This window comes from Stegostoma tigrinum, chromosome 10 (assembly GCF_030684315.1).
Source record: "Stegostoma tigrinum isolate sSteTig4 chromosome 10, sSteTig4.hap1, whole genome shotgun sequence".
Lineage (NCBI taxonomy): Eukaryota > Metazoa > Chordata > Chondrichthyes > Orectolobiformes > Stegostomatidae > Stegostoma > Stegostoma tigrinum.
Window position 1 is genome coordinate 88,124,949 of NC_081363.1, and position 17,197 is coordinate 88,142,145.

General features: G+C 44.8%; 1 protein-coding gene across 3 annotated transcripts in view; it reads right to left on the reverse strand.

The window, feature by feature from the left end:
• Positions 1–231: 231 nt before the first annotated feature.
• Positions 232–17,197, reverse strand: part of psen1 (presenilin 1) — a 165,425-nt gene continuing 148,459 nt past the window's right edge. For all 3 annotated transcript variants that reach the window (XM_048537287.2, XM_048537288.2, XM_048537289.2), the window contains 5 exons: positions 11,241–11,339; positions 11,062–11,148; positions 7,317–7,499; positions 1,870–1,988; positions 232–539 (listed from right to left, as the gene is read on the reverse strand). In XM_048537287.2, the coding sequence (XP_048393244.1) occupies positions 384–539; positions 1,870–1,988; positions 7,317–7,499; positions 11,062–11,148; positions 11,241–11,339 (644 nt within the window). In that variant the 3' untranslated portion in view covers positions 232–383. The remainder of the gene's footprint in view (positions 540–1,869; positions 1,989–7,316; positions 7,500–11,061; positions 11,149–11,240; positions 11,340–17,197) is intronic.

Here is a 17,197-nt window from a genome sequence, read left to right on the forward strand (position 1 = left end):
CAGCATTCAGGAAACTGAACATAGCTTATTTTCATTGCATGTGACATTCTTTGCAGAAAAGCTGAAGAACAGCAAAACTGCACCAAAACGGATAGCAACACAGCCCTGTCACTTTTCACTTCAACTATGGAATGCTGTAATATTTGAGTAATCAATCCCACAAACACACAAAGCTGACCAAATTCAGAAGTGTGCACCGGCAATAATTTGATTAGAAAGACAACACATTGATCAGATACTTGTAATCCACACAGATCCCACACAGCTTTATTGTTCTCTACTTGAGAGATGGTTGTACAAGTTACAACAAAAAATATCCCTTTTCCAGTGCTCAGCATGAAAGTTTTACAGTACAACTTGAAACATTTATTCCAAAACAAGCACTAGATATAAAACTGATATAAAGCCAGTTGGTCCATGAAGGGGCGGACCAGGTTATCAGTCGCAAAATAGAAAACCAGGCCGAACGTGATGGAGATGGGCAGTGCTGGCAGAGCTTTCTTGAAGATAGCAAGCAGCAGCAGAGTAAGGCACAAACCCTGAAAATGTAAAGATAAGGCCAATTACTCAATCTGCATTATGTTCTATCAAGCCCTTTCCCTTCAGTACAAATGCTGGAAAAGGACAGCATATTCAAACCCATACAGGTCAGTGCAAAACAATAGGTTCAACCTTGTAATTGGCAAAGGTGATGTTTATATCGGGGTGGGGATGGGGTGTAGTGAAAAGAAAGAATGTCTATTTCTCAATACAACAGCCCTGACAGTGAGATTGCAGAGAGACCAGTGGGTGGATAAATAGAGGGGAATGATTGTGTTCAACATGTACTTTTACATGTGGCATTCAAGTTGTTGGCGAGGAGTGAGGGCAGAGAGAGGATGACTGGAGAATGATGAAAAAAAGAGGGTGCTTGATGCCTGTTTGGTGAATTCTTCAAGCAAAAACCACAACAGATCGTGAGGGTAAGTGAAGAGGAAGATAGAAATTGGGATGCAGGGAGAATAGAATGGCCATCAAGATGAGAGAATTACACTATTTTGCGGCATCCTGTTGTCAGCCTATGGGATCTCCACTCTTCTCTTTAAAAGGTGTTTCACCAGGAGGGCATGAGATCCACCAATTTAGTCAAAGAACCCCAGCCCTGTGCACGCAGTTGAAACAGAACATACAAACGCTTGTACTAACAATGCTATCCTATACAGGGGAATTATTTTCAAGATCTGACATATGAGCATTTACTGTACTTACGAACAGCTACTTTACATTGTTTTGCATTGTGTTCCATCCTACATACAAATTGACTTATGAATGGACTCAACGATGTTTGCAACCTGGAAATCCCCTGTGTTTAGCGTACAAGCTGTTTGCAATTGCACTCCACAGTTAAGATGTTTCTTAAAGAGGGCTGTGTTGTGTCTTTGTTAATACATCACCAAATTCACGAAGTACAACAATTGTCATATTAATCTGGCTCACCCAGTGTGCAAAGTTTAGTTTCCATGGCGATTAACAGGGCTTTACATGGAAGTTTAAGGTCTCTAACACTGCATCTCAGAGGGATCAGTGTGGATAAAGGAGGTTCCTATTAGCCAGGACACCTACACTAGTGACCATTACTAGTTTGGGCTGATGGAAGGGCTGAACCAGATTCAATGGAGCTGCTCTCACAGCTCAAACTACTGACCAACACAAGCTGAGTGTTAGACAAGGCATCATAAACCTGAACCCCAGCCAGACTGTAATAATCTATAATGTCACATGCAGATACTTTTCAACATTTGATAAGCACTTTGGGCACTCTCACTTTGCTGCAGTACGATAAGTTGATTAAATTTTCCCCAGGCTGTCCTGGGCAAGATGCATACTCACAATTAATATTGCCACGAAGCAGGCCAGAGTCGTATTCCAGTCTCCACTTGCTGCTGCTGATGCTTTTCCAACAAGGACACTGTAGAATATGAAGTCACCTAAACCAAGCTTCACACCCCCTAACAAGAAAAGCAAAGTATAATTTGACCATGAGCAGTGAGAGAATGGGTCCTACAATGAGCCAGTATTTTAAATGCCTGCTTTTGGCCGTCTAGTTTCCACATAGAAGGCCCACTCAGTCTAGCTTGGTGGTATGCTGCTCAGGCAGCATGGTGGTTCAGTGGTTAGAACTGCTGCCTTACAGCGCCAGGGTCCGGAGTTTGATTTTGGCCTTAGACAGTTGCCTTGAGTAACTCTCTGTAAGGAGTTTGCACACTGTCCGCGTGTCAGCATGGGTTTCCTCTGGGTGCTCCACTTTCCTCCCAGGTGTACAGGTTAGGTGGTTTGGCCATGCTAAATTTCCAGTGTCCAGGGATGTGTAGGCTAGATGGATTCACTATGAGAAATTCAGGGTAACAGGGATACGGTAGGTGGATGGGTCTGGGTGGGATGCTCTTCAGAGGGTTGTTGCAGACGGGATGGCCTGCTTCCACACCGTAGGGATTCTTTGATTCTATGTATATTAATGGGCCCAACATTGTGAGATTTATATTCAGTGGCAATATACAGCACACAAATAGGACATCCACTGTACTTTGTGATAGAACACTGAGCCCTGCCGCATCTTCACCATCCCCCCAGACCTCCCACTGACTGAGGACGAACGGTCAGTCCTTAGCAAGGGGCTCACCTTTGTCCCCCTACAACCACACATCAACGAATACCAGTCACGGTCGGACATAGAGTGGTTTTTCCGCCGTCTTCGCCTCCATGCCTACTTCTTCAACCGGGAACCCAACCCTCCTTCCACTGACCCCTTCACCCGCTTCCAACACAAGTCCTCCTCCTGGACACCACCCCCAGGCCTCCTACCCTCCCTCGACCTCTTCATCTCCAACTGCCGTCGAGACATTAACCGCCTCAACCTCTCCACCCCTCTCACCCACTCCAACCTCTCCCCCGCAGAACGGGCAGCCCTCCGCTCCCTCCGCTCCAACCCCAACCTCACCATCAAACCCGCAGACAAGGGTGGCGCAGTGGTAGTATGGCGCACTGACCTCTACATCGCCGAGGCCAGACGCCAACTCTCCGACACCACCTCCTACCGCCTCCTCGATCATGACCCCACACCCGAGCACCAAACCATCATCTCCAACACCATTCACGACCTCATCACCTCAGGGGACCTCCCACCCACAGCCTCCAACCTCATTGTTCCCCAACCCCGCACGGCCCGTTTCTATCTCCTTCCCAAAATCCACAAACCTGCCTGCCCTGGTCGACCCATCGTCTCAGCCTGCTCCTGCCCCACCGAACTCATCTCCACCTATCTGGACTCCATTTTCTCCCCTTTGGTCCAGGAACTCCCCACCTACGTCCGTGACACCACCCACGCCCTCCACCTCCTCCAGGACTTCCAATTCCCTGGCCCCCAACACCTCATATTCACCATGGACGTCCAGTCCCTGTACACCTGCATTCCGCATGGAGATGGCCTCAAGGCCCTCCGCTTCTTCCTGTCCCGCAGGCCCGACCAGGCCCCCTCCACCGACACTCTCATCCGCCTAGCTGAACTCGTCCTCACACTCAACAACTTCTCTTTTGACTCCTCCCACTTCCTACAGACTAAGGGGGTGGCCATGGGCACCCGCATGGGCCCCAGCTATGCCTGCCTCTTTGTAGGTTACGTGGAACAGTCCCTCTTCCGCACCTACACAGGCCCCAAACCCCACCTCTTCCTCCGGTACATTGATGACTGTATCGGCGCCGCCTCTTGCTCCCCAGAGGAGCTCGAACAGTTCATCCACTTCACCAACACCTTCCACCCCAACCTTCAGTTCACCTGGGCCATCTCCAGCACATCCCTCACCTTCCTGGACCTCTCAGTCTCCATCTCAGGCAACCAGCTTGTAACTGATGTCCATTTCAAGCCCACCGACTCCCACAGCTACCTAGAATACACCTCCTCCCACCCACCCTCCTGCAAAAATTCCATCCCCTATTCCCAATTCCTCCGCCTCCGCCGCATCTGCTCCCACGATAAGACATTCCACTCCCGCACATCCCAGATGTCCAAGTTCTTTAAGGACCGCAACTTTCCCCCCACGGTGATCGAGAACGCCCTTGACCGCGTCTCCCGCATTTCCCGCGACACATCCCTCACACCCCGCCCCCGCCACAACCGCCCCAAGAGGATCCCCCTCGTTCACACACACCACCCTACCAACCTCCGGATACAACGCATTATCCTCCGACACTTCCGCCATTTACAATCCGACCCCACCACCCAAGACATTTTTCCATCCCCTCCCCTGTCTGCTTTCCGGAGAGACCACTCTCTCCGTGACTCCCTTGTTCGCTCCACACTGCCCTCCAACCCCACCACACCCGGCACCTTCCCCTGCAACCGCAGGAAATGCTACACTTGTCCCCACACCTCCTCCCTCACCCCCATCCCAGGCCCCAAGATGACATTCCACATTAAGCAGAGGTTCACCTGCACATCTGCCAATGTGGTATACTGCATCCACTGTACCCGGTGCGGCTTCCTCTACATTGGGGAAACCAAGCGGATGCTTGGGGACCGCTTTGCAGAACACCTCCGCTCAGTTCGCAACAAACAACTGCACCTCCCAGTCGCAAACCATTTCCACTCCCCCTCCCATTCTCTTGATGACATGTCCATCATGGGCCTCCTGCACTGCCACAATGATGCCACCCGAAGGTTGCAGGAACAGCAACTCATATTCCGCCTGGGAACCCTGCAGCCATATGGTATCAATGTGGACTTCACCAGTTTCAAAATCTCCCCTTCCCCTACTGCATCCCTAAACCAGCCCAGTTCATCCCCTCCCCCCACTGCACCACACAACCAGCCCAGCTCTTCCCCCCCACCCACTGCATCCCAAAACCAGTCCAACCTGTCTCTGCCTCCCTAACCGGTTCTTCCTCTCACCCATCCCTTCCTCCCACCCCAAGCCGCACCCCCAGCCACCTACTAACCTCATCCCACCTCCTTGACCTGTCCGTCTTCCCTGGACTGACCTATCCCCTCCCTACCTCCCCACCTACACTCTCTCCACCTATCTTCTTTACTCTCCATCTTCGGTCCGCCTCCCCCTCTCTCCCTATTTATTCCAGTTCCCTCCCCCCATCCCCCTCTCTGATGAAGGGTCTAGGCCCGAAACGTCAGCTTTTGTGCTCCTGAGATGCTGCTTGGCCTGCTGTGTTCATCCAGCCTCACATTTTATTATCTTGGAATCTCCAGCATCTGCAGTTCCCATTATCTCTTGTGATAGAACAGTTTCATTTATTAAAATCTCATTTGTGGGACATTGGTGTCATTTATTGCCTGTCCCTAGATGACCTTGAGAAGGTGGTTGCAAGCTGCCTCCTTATTTGCTGCAGTCCAGCTGCTGTGGGTTGAGCTATAATGCCATTAGGAAGGGAAGATCAGAATTTTGACTCCGAAATACTGAAGGAAAGGCAATATATTTATAAGTGAGGCGGTGAGTGGCTTGGAAAGTGCTGTCTGAAGTGAGCTTGGTGAATTTGTGCACTGCATCTTGTAGATAGTACACACCTGCTACTGTACCTACTTGAGGGATTGAATCTTTGTGGATGCAGTTTCAAGCAAATAGGTTACTTTGTTTCGGATGATACAAGCTTCTTGGGTGCCGTTGGAGCTGCACTCATTCAGCCAACTGGGGAGTTTTCTATGACTTGTGCCTTATAGATGGTAGACCTGCTTTGAACAAAGTAGCTATGGTGAAACTGTTTGCATTGATGAAAGGATGAGGACTGGGGGGGCGGTGTCAAAGATTTAAGTCAATTAGTAACCACTGCAAGATTCATAGCCTCTGATCTCTTCTTGTAGGCACAATATTATGATGTCCAGTTTCTGGTCATTGGTAACCACTGGGATATTGATGGGGGTGTGCGATTTCAGTGATTATAATGCCATAGAACGTCAAAGGATGCTGGTTAGAGTCTCCCTTTTGGTGATGGTCATTGCCTGGCACTTGTGTGATACTTGCAGATGATGCAAAACTTGGGAGCATTACGTGAATTGGACAGGATAGTGTTAAACTTGAGTTCAATGTGGAAAGGTTTTAATAAATTCATTTTGTTTGTTTTGGTAGAAGAACATTGGGAGATAATATATAACAATATATAATGAAAGAGACAATTCTGAAGTTGGTGCAGGAGCATCAGGACCGAAAGGCAGGTTCTAATAGTGGTTAAAGATACAGAAGCCTGGGCTCAATCCTGGTGCAAGGAAGGAAGTTACATCATGTTTTATTGGTTCAGCCTCAAGTGGAGTATTGTGTTAGGTTTGACAGGCAATAAATGTTGGCCAGCCAGGAGGCCTACATCCCACAAGTGAATTTGAAAAAAATTCTGGAATCACATTTTACAAATGACGTGATAGCATTCTAGAGGGTGCAAGAAGGATTTACAAAAGTGGGTCCAAGGATGGACTTCAGTTATGAGAACAGATTGAAGCTGGGGCTGAGAAGGTTGAGAGAAGATTTCACACAAGTACTTAAAACCATGAATGGATTGAACAAAGTAGCTATGGTGAAACTGTTTGCATTGACGAAAGGATGAGGAGCGGGGTGGGGGTCAAAGATTCAAGTCAATTAGCAAAAGAAGCAATGGTGGCAATAAGGAGAAACTTTCACATAGTGAGTGGTTAGGATCTGAAATACATTGCCTGATTGTATGGTGGAGGTAGGGCCAATTGAGGCTTTGAAAGGGAATTCAAATATTATCTGATGGACAGGAGAACTAGCAGGGAGTTACAGAGAGAACAGGGCACTAGGGCAGCTGGTCCTTCCAACAGCCAGTACAGGCACGATGGGGTGAACAGCCTTTTACTGTGCTGTAATCAAAATATAATTCGATGAAGCAATTGCTGATTTGTAAAATATAATCTAAACTAGCTGCCTCCCACCTCACCTTTACAAGTGTACAATTCTATTTCTTTCTCTCCGTTGTATGTATTCCACTAGCTTTGCTTCACTGCTTTTGTTATTTATCTCAATTTCTCCAACTGGGGGTGAGTTCCAGATTCCAGTTGCCTTCTGAATTATGAAGTTTCTTCTGAATTCATTAGTGACTACCTTATATTCATGACTCACAAGGTATACCAGAGACCTGAAATGCAGAAGCACAGAGATCCAAGGGCTGCCATATTGAGGAGGTTAGTTACAAAGGGTGGGTCGAGACAATGGATAGATTTTTTCAGTTTGTAGCTTCTGCTTCAGCACTGCCTATTTATGACACAGTTGAGGGGTGAATGAGACAACCTAGCAATCTATTCTTCCAGTGATAAGGTCACTTACTTTCCTCTGCATCTTCAACCGCTGCTGGAGGGCCTGGCAGAGCCTGCACTGCTGCCCGACTCTCCTGGGTCGATTCCATAGGACCCAATGTGGCATTTCTGCTGTTTGTCCATTCCTGAGTGAATCCCCCATCGTCTGCCTGGGTCGAACCTGGGTCAGCATAAGTCTCATTAAGGGTAAGACCTGCAGAGATTAATAGCAGAGAAGATGCATTACTTCCACAGTCCGAAGATGTGCAAGTTAGATGCACTGGCTATGCTAAATTTCCCCAGTGTTCAGGGATAAGCAGGTTAGATGCGTTAGCCATGAAAAATTTTGGATGGGGGGATAGGTCTGTGTGTGACGTCTTTGAATCGGTGTGGCCTATTTCCACACTGTAGGGACTCCATGACTCGATAATTCTAACACAGGCATTTCCTGTCACCAAGTCAAATTACGAGATCCGAATGAACTTGTACAAACTTTCAACAGTCAAAGGCCCAAAACCAGCTCAAGTCTCAGGTTTCTGAAGAAGGGTCTAGGCCTGAAACATCAGCCTTCCTGCTCCTCTGGTGCTGCTTGGCCTACTGTGTTCATCCAGCTCTACACCTTGGTATCTCAAGTCTCAGGTTAACAGACACTGCAAAAAGCATTGAAAAGCAGAGCAGCAGACGGTAACATTTTCCAGTCAATGACTTAATTTGGTGCAGTCTGCAATGCACGACCTACAGCGGGGTAAGCTGATCGAAGACTAATTGCTAAGAGTTAAACACTGAGAAAGAACAAAGTTTACAGGGCTCTGGGGAAAGAGCAGCAGAATGGGTTTAATGGTAAACCGCTTTCAAAGCAGAGGCAGGCAAGGTGCTGTACCATCTCATGATTCTACTTCCCGTACTGCTAGTCCAATATGGCCACATAAAATATCCTGGAAAATAAAATTGCTCCGAGTAGAACTTTAAGCTGCAAACAATTAAGGAAAATCACTTGGGAAATTCCTCTCTAACATAAGAGTAAATATTGAGAAAACTGTGACTCAGAACCATTGAAATGAGCTTGAATTACATTAATTGTGCATTACTTGATGGAAAACGGCAGTGACCCTTGACCTCCGAAATATCAACCAAAAGCTCTAGAATTAACACTGTTCTGACCCTTAACCATTGTCACTGGATTCAAGGGCAAAAAGGGTTCAAGACTCCAGATTAGAGTAGCCTGGTAACACAACTTCAACATATTGGATGAATGGACAATGGACAAATGGTCAAGTTTATGTTCACAATTTACCCAACACCCAAATACTCACTGGCCTAAACCAGCTCTTAATCTAGCAAAAGTTCAGATTTCAAAATCTCACCATTTATCAATCCCTCCGAGGTCTGTGTAACCTTCCCCTTCGGGCTATTTGTCTCCTCTCATGAGGATATCTGAATTAGAAGTCTCAGATTTAAAGTGAGGAATTTCTTCTCTGAGGGTCATTAGTCTTCACGGTTTACCCACTGAGTCAAAGATTTTTGATCTACAAAGGAGCCAGAGGCTAAGCGGCCCGGCAGGAAAGTAGAGTTAATGCCACAATCAAACCAGTTGTGCGCTTATTGCCCGTGGAGCAAGTTTGAGTATGCTCTTAAACAAAAGAGATCCTGTGATCAGTTCCAGTTGGTTGTCTGCTTTTAGGTTGAACAGCCTTGTTCAGCTATTTTTAATGTAGTGGTGTCATTCTTTTCTGATTACTGAGGTCGACATCTATACATAAATAGTATAGCAGATGCAGAGAAATGTACAGACAACACATTGGAGGCGTTTATTCCACATTTCATTCAGCCTTCAACTCTTCTCAGAGAAGCTTTGTTCATTGTATTGTGACAATGAAGTCAATCTTGGCCCTTATCTGTGACATATTTGTGCTAGGTATTAAGGAATTTCTTCTTTATTTATCATTCTCTGCATATAAAGTTTCCAAGTTTTGTGGGGGGAAAAAAACATTCATACTCTTTCCCCTCTACATTGGTATTTTGTGCAAATGTTCTGATGAGTGCAAGACCAAAAGTTTTGACACAATGTGTCTTTTTGCAGCAAAGTCGAGTTCTGTGTGACCAAATGACATGGTTCCAAACTGGAAGAGAAGTGGCAGTAAATTATACAGAATTCTGAAGAACCATATGAGGCTCAAAGTATAACTGTTTCTCTCTCCACAAATATTGCCAGATCTGAAGTTTTCCAGCATTCTGTTTGTTTCCAAACTGATGTGGTTCATGCACCAAGATGCGCTTTAATCTCCCCTTTGCTCTGAACTCACGTTCATGATAAACAGACTCAACTAAATATGCTGACCATTTAAACCTCTAAAATATTCTAACAAAATCCTACTTCAAGTAAAACTAGAACAGATTCACAAAAGAACACAGGTTCAAACTGGTGAACAGCAAATTTAAGACAGGAGGAAGCATCGAAGATTTCTTGGTAGAATAGTGGAAATGTAACTCAAACTGTTTAAGAATTACTGATGCACAGAGAGATCTGGGTGTTCAGGTCCACTGTACCCTGAAGGTGGCAACACAGGTCGATAAGCGGTCAAGGAGGCATACGGCATGCTTTCATTCATCGGATGGGCTATTGAATACAAGAGTTGGCAGGTCATGTTACAGTTGTATAGGACTTTGGTTCGATCACATTTGAAATATTGCGTACAGTTCTAGTCGCCACATTACCAAAAGGATGTGGTTGTTTTGGAGAGGGTGCAGAGGAGGTTCACCAGGATGTTGCCTGGTATGGAGGGCGCTAGCTATGAACAGAGGTTGAGTAAATTAGGATTATTTAGAAAGATAGAGGTTGAGGAGGGACCTGATTGAGGTCTACAAAATCATGAGAGGTATAGACAGGGTGGATAGCAAGAAGCTTTTTCCCAGAGTGGAAGATTCAGTTACTAGGGGTCAAGATTTCAAGGTGAGAGGGGAGAAGTTTAAGGGAGATATGCGTGGCAAGTTCTTTACACAGAGGGTGGTGGGTGCCTGGAACGTGTTGCTAGTAGAGGTGGTAGGGGCGGGCACGATAGCGTCATTTAAGATGTATCTAGACAGATACATGAATGGGCAGGGAGCAGAGGGATACAGATCCTTGGAAAATAGGCTACAGATTGAGAGAGAGATTCTGGATTGGCACAGGCTTGGACGGCCGAAGGGCCTGTTCCTGCACTGTAATTTTCTTTGTTCTTTGTTCTACTGGATGCAGTGATTGAATGAGTTAATGCATACAGAAAGACCTTCTGAATCTGTATCTATGCTCATGAACTATAGGACATTGGTTTACATTTAAAAATGAAAGACAATAACAGATGAAAGTTAATAAAATGTGAGGCTGGATGAACACAGCAGGCCAAGCAGCATCTCAGGAGCACAAAAGCTGACGTTTCAGGTCTAGACCCTTCATCAACAGATGAAAGTTGCTAGTGAGAAAAGCATAATTTTTTCTCATTTAAGTATTGCCTTTAAATTAGCAATTTTCTAAACTCTAACAACTTTTTCTTGAAAACAATATCTTAGATTATCATTTGTCGCCAAAGATTAAGTAAATCTCTCTGCTTTTGAGGGAGCTCTTTTGCACATTGTAATTGAAGGAAACAATATTATAGAAACAATGCTCAGAAATCAAATGCAACACTAACAGGTGCAAAATTGGAGACAATATCACAGTGGCTTTACTACACAACATTTACAGTGACTTCGATGAACGTTTTCTATCAGGTTTAGCTAAAACAAATTGCTGCACTCACCAGGTGGTGGCAAACCAGAATCTTTTGGAGGGTCCGGCCTGGCTTCTGGATCACTATCTGCCATGTTAACTAACCATACCATGGTTGCTGTGTGAGAAAAATCAAACAGGAGAGTTAACTCTGTGTACTGATATTTTCAGGTTAAGAAACAAAATGACAAACCCCTCCCCCGAACTTACAGGAATAGATCAGAGCTGGAAATATTGGTTCATTTCTCTCTTGTGCAGTCTCAACTAGAATGCGCAAGGGACCCTTGGGACATAACACTGCGACCAGATCTGGAAAAAACACATTTGCTCAATATAAATGGCTTGATAGAAAAGTTAGAAATGTAAAACTTAATCAAAATAATTGTCACATCCTAAAATTCAATCTTCTAATTGCTAGACATCACAGCTCAGATGGTGCAGCTGAAGGAGCTTTGTTGAGTTGCTATGTGCATCTTGCCAATGGTGCAGACTGCTGCCAGCAGTGGAGGGAGTGGATGTTTGTGGATGCAGTGCCAAACAAATGGGCTGCTTTGTTCTGTTTGGTGCCAGGCAAGTGGAAAGTATTCAATTTTATTCCTGACTTACGCCTTGTAAATGGTAACTTTGAGGAGTCTGGAGGGGAGTTATTTGCTGCAAGGTTCCAAGCCTCTAGCCTGCTCTTTTCACCAGTGGTTACATGGCAAGTCCACTTCAGTTTTTGATCAATGGCAAGCCCCAGGAAAATGACAGTGGGGGGATTCAGTGGTGTCAAGGCGAGTGAACATCAAGGGGTAATGGTTAGGTTCTCTCTTGTTGACAGTGGTCAATGCTTAGCACTAGTGTGGCATGAAGGTTATTTTCCACTTGTCAGTCCCACTCTGGATATTACACAGGTCTTGCTGCATTTGGGCATGGAATGTTTCAGTATCTGTGAAGTGATGAATGGTGCTGGATTTTAAGTGAAGATGTTTGCTAATGATACACAAATTAATTTTGCAAATTACATAAATTCAGACAGACCAACATACATGCATTCAATGGTTTATACACCAAGCTGAAGTCATCATCCTTGGAAAAAGACTCTCACTGTCCACACTATCTAATCCTCTGATCATCTTGGTATGTCTCTATTAAATCCCCTCTTAGCCTCCTTCTCTCCAATGAGAACAGACCCAAGTCCCTCAGCCTTTCTTCATAGGGCCTGCGCGTCAGACAACGCAACATCCTGGTAAATCTCCTCTGCACCTGTTCCAATGCTTCCACATCCTTCCTGTAATGGAGCGACCAGAACTGCATTCAATATTCCAAATGATGCCGCACTGGTGGTTTGTACAGTTGCAGCATGACAACAGGGCTCCAGAACTCAATCCCTGTACCAATAAAACCTAACACACCGTAAGCCTTCTTAACAGCACTATCAACCTGGGTGGCAAACTTTCAGGGATCTATGTACATGGACACCAAGATCCCTCTGCACATCCACACTACCAAGAATCTTTCCACTGATCCGGTATTCTGCCTTCCTATTATTCCTCCCAAAGTGAATCACTTCACATTTATTCATATTAAACTCCATTTGCCACCTTTCGGCCCAATTCTGCAGTTTATCTAAGTCCCCCTGCAACCTGCAACATTCTTCCACACTGTCCACCACTCCACCGACTTTAGTGTCATCTGCAAACTTACTAACCCATCCACCTACGCCTGCGTCCAAGTCATTTACAAAAATGACAAACAGCAGTGGTCCCAAAACAGATCCTTGAGGCACCACTAGTAACCAGGCTTCAGGCTGAATATTTTCCATCAACCACCACTTGTTGACTTCTTCCAGAAAGCCAGTTTCAACGACCATTTTTTGCCTTCTTACAGAAAGCCAGTTTCTAATCCAAACTGCTAAATCTCCCTCAATCCTGTGCCTCTGTATTTTCTCCAATAGCATCCCATGTGGAACGTTATCAAAAGCTTTACTGAAGTACATGTATACCACGTCAACTGCCCTACCCTCATCCACATGCTTGGTCACCTTCTCAAAAAACTCAATGAGGTTTGTGAGACACGACCTGCCCTTGATGAATTCATGCTGACTATCTCTAATCAAACTGTTGCTTGCTAGATGATTATAAATCCTATCTCTTATAATCTTTTCCAAAACTTTTCCTACAACAGACGTAAGGCTCACAGGTCTATAATTACCTGGGTCATCCCTACTGCCCTTTTTGAACAAGGGCACAACATTTGCAATCCTCCAGTCCTCTGGTACTAAATCTGTAGACAATGAGGACTCAAAGATCAAGGCCAAAGGCTCTGCCACCTCCTCCCTAACTTCCCAGACAATCCTCAGAAAAATCCCATCCGACCCAGGGGATTTATCTACCTTCACACCTTCTAGAATTGATAACACCTCCTCCTTACGAACCTTAATCCTTTCAATTCTAGTAGCCTGTAACTCAGTCATCTCTACAATATTTTCCTGTTCCTCAGTGAAAATAGATGAGAAATAATCATTTCACACCTCTCCAATCTCCACAGGGTCCACACACAACTTCCCACTTCTGTCTTTGACTGGCCCTATTCCTACCCTAGTCATCCTGTTATTCCTCACATACCTATAGAAAGCTTTGGGGTTCTCCTTTATTCTACCTGCCAATGTCTGCTCATTTACGCCCCTTGCTCTTCTTAACTCCCTCTTTAAATCCTTCTGAGCTAATCTGTAACACTCCATCGCCTCATCTGAAGTAGGTAGGGTGGAATGGGGGCATCTAGCATGCTTGCCTTTATTGGTTAGGAAATTGAGTACAAGAGTCAGGATGTCATGTTGCAGCTTTATAAGACTTTGGTATTCTGGTTGCCACATTAGAGGCTCAGTGGTTATCACTGCTGCCTCACTGCGCCAGGGACCGGGGTTCGATTCCATCCTTGGGCAAGTGTCTGTGTGGAGTCTGTATGTTCTCCCGGTATCTGCGTGGGTTTCCGCCGGGTGCTCTGGTTTCCTCCCCAGTCCAAAGATGTGTGGGTTAGGTAGATTGGCCATGCTAATTTGCCTGTAGTGTCCAGGGGTGTGTAAATTAGGTGGATTAGCTATGGGAAATGCAGCGTTACAGGGATAGGTCTGGATGGCATTCTCTTTGGAGGGCAGGTGTGGACTTGTTAGGCCAGATGGCCTGTTTCCACACCGTAGGGATTCTGTGATTACAGGAAGGATATGAGGCTTTGGAGAGGGTGCTGAAGAGGTTTACCTGGATGCTGCCTAGATTGGAGGGTATGAGCTATAAGAAGCTGCTAGAAAAACTCAGGTTGTTTTCTCTGGAGTGGTGGAAATTGAGGGTGACTTGATAGAAGTATTAAATCATGAGATGCAGAGACACAGCTAACAGTCAGAATCTTCTTCCCAGAGTTGAAATGTCTAATACTAGGGGGCATTCATTTAAGGTGAGAAGGGGAAAGTTCAAAGGCGATATGAGGGGCAAACTTTTTTTTTTACACTCAGTGTGGTGGTGGAGGCAGATACGACAGGGGCGTTTATGGACTTTTTGATAAACACATGAATGTGCAAGGAATGGAGGGATATGGACCAAGGGCAGGCAGGAAGATTAGTTTAATTTGGCACCATGTTTGGCACAACATTGTGGGTTGAAGCAACTGTTCCTGTGCTGCACAGTTCTATGTTCTCTGCTCCACGTTCCAACTGTATATCTCTACCCTCTCAAACCCCTTCATAATCTCCCATGGCCTCAAGTTACTGGAGGCTCTGTGGTTACTGAGTTACTGTGGCTTAGACAAAGAGAAATACTTCAATCTTTCATTCTTTCCTGATGGAGAGAGTTGTTCAGTTAGAACAAAAACAATACTGCACAGGAACAGGTCCTTTGGTCCTCCTAGTCTACGCCAACATATTTTGCCTTTCTATACTTAAACAGTCTGGCACACTCCATGTAAATCTTGTTTTGACCTTTTCCAGTGCTTACATATTTTTACAATATGGAGTCCAGAGTTTTGTACAGTATTCGAAGTCTGGTCAAGCCAGGGTTATGTACAAGTTTAACATTTTATAATATTGTTTCTCAAAGCTGTTCCTCTAGGAATGAACACAGATATGCCTAGTGACCACACCGCCATCTTAACATTACAAAAGCACTCAGTACAACTGACTTCTGCAGGCTAGAATGCCTCACAGCAATTGCTGAATTATGTCAAGAGCAAACATATACACAATAAACATTTTCTGCAGTCACTGAAATAATTCCCTGGACTATATGCTATTTAATTTTAAGCTTTTAAAAAAAACATATGGTTACATATAACCCTAAATTGTAACTTACTGGATAAATGTGATCAGAATATTGTGTTTATAATTACAATTTCTGCTTGTTTGTGCCATAACTCACCTGCCTTAGACCGATACTCTAACTGACACCACCATGTACAGGAATAGACAGGCACAAACATTCATACAGCAGTTAGGGACTCAAAGCCTTATTTTTGTTTCTGGTTCTGAAAAATACATTTTACAGACTTTGCTTTTTGTTGACAATATTCTACAAGCCATTGGGACAGTGAATTGCACACATGCCCCTCATATTCATCACTTTTCGACAAGAGAAAATAAAGCACAGATTTGGTTAAAAACAGAATGAAGATACTAATGGATTGAGAGAACACAGTGCTTATTGTGAACTTGTCATTGAAAATTGGCTTCTTCCTATTTCTGGCTATTGTGGTGGTATTCCTATGAAGCATTGGGGCTCATTAACTGCAGATCAGATAGTTGCTTGAGCTGCACCCATCCAGGCAAGTGGGGAGTATTCCACCACACTCCTGATTTGAGACTTGTAGATGATGAACAGGCTTCGGAGAGTCAAGAAGTGAGTTACTTGCAGTAGGAATCTGAACCTCTGACTTGCTCTTGTAGCTAAATGTGGCTAGTCTAATTCAGTTTCTGGAAACAGTAACTCCCAGGATGAGGAATTCAGTGAAGGTAATGTTATTGAATGTCAAGGGGCAACGGTTAACTGCCCTTTTATTGAATATGTTCATTCCTGGTATTTGAATAGATTAGTCAGGTGGGCAGATCAATGGCAGATGGAATTTAACTCTGATAAGTGTGAAGTAATGTACTTTGGAAGAAGTTACAAGACAAGGGAGTCTTCAATGGGAATCTCAGAGGAACAGAATGATCTTGGGGTGCTTGTCCACAGATCCATAAAGATAGCAGGCAAGGTCAACAGGGTAGTTAAGACAGCATAAAGGACACTTGCCTTTATCAGTCTAGGCACAGATTATAATAAAAGGGAGGTTATAGGGGAGCAGTACAGAATTTTAATTAGGCCACAGCTGGAGTACTGTTTATATACTGGTTACCAGACAATGGGAACAATGTGACTTCAGTGAAGGGTGCAAAGGATAGTCATGTTGCCTGGGACGGAGCATTTTAGTTATGAAGAGAGGTGTGATAAACTTGGGTTGTTTTCTTTGGAGCAGATAAAGCTGAGGGGGGACTTTGGTCGAGGTATATATGATTAGGAGGTCAAGAACAAGGGAGTATAATTTGAAGGTGGTTTAGAGGGGATCTGAGAAAATATATTTTCAGAGGGCGGAGGCAGACTGGAATCAGTGCCAGGGTTGGTAGTTGTGGTGGGAAATCATGCTTAACAAATTTCTAAAATTCTTCAAGAATGTCACTAGTAGAGTTGATAAAGGGATGGGGCCATGGATGCGATTTACTTGGATTTCAGATGGAAAACTATAAGGTCCTACAACAGAGACTAGCATGTGAAATTAAAGCACATGAGATCGGGGTCGTGTACTGACACAGATAGAGAAGTAATGGGCAAACAAACAGAGCTGGAATAAAAGGGCCTTTTCCAAGTGGCAGGCAGTGACTTGGGTCCCATAGGGATCAGTGCTTGGACCCCAGCTATTCACAAAATATAGTAATGATTTAGAGGAGGGAATGAAAAGTAATTTCAGCAAGATTTGAGGTGGCATGAAATTGGTCAGCAGGGTGAGCTTTGAGAAAGGTGAAGAGATGCTTTGGTGTGAGGTTATCACTTTGGTTAATAGAAAAATGAGGAAGACAGATTATCTGACTAGCGATACATTTGGAAAAGGGGAGGTACAATGAGACCTGAGTACCCTTGTATACCAGTTCTGAAAGCAAGCATGTAGGT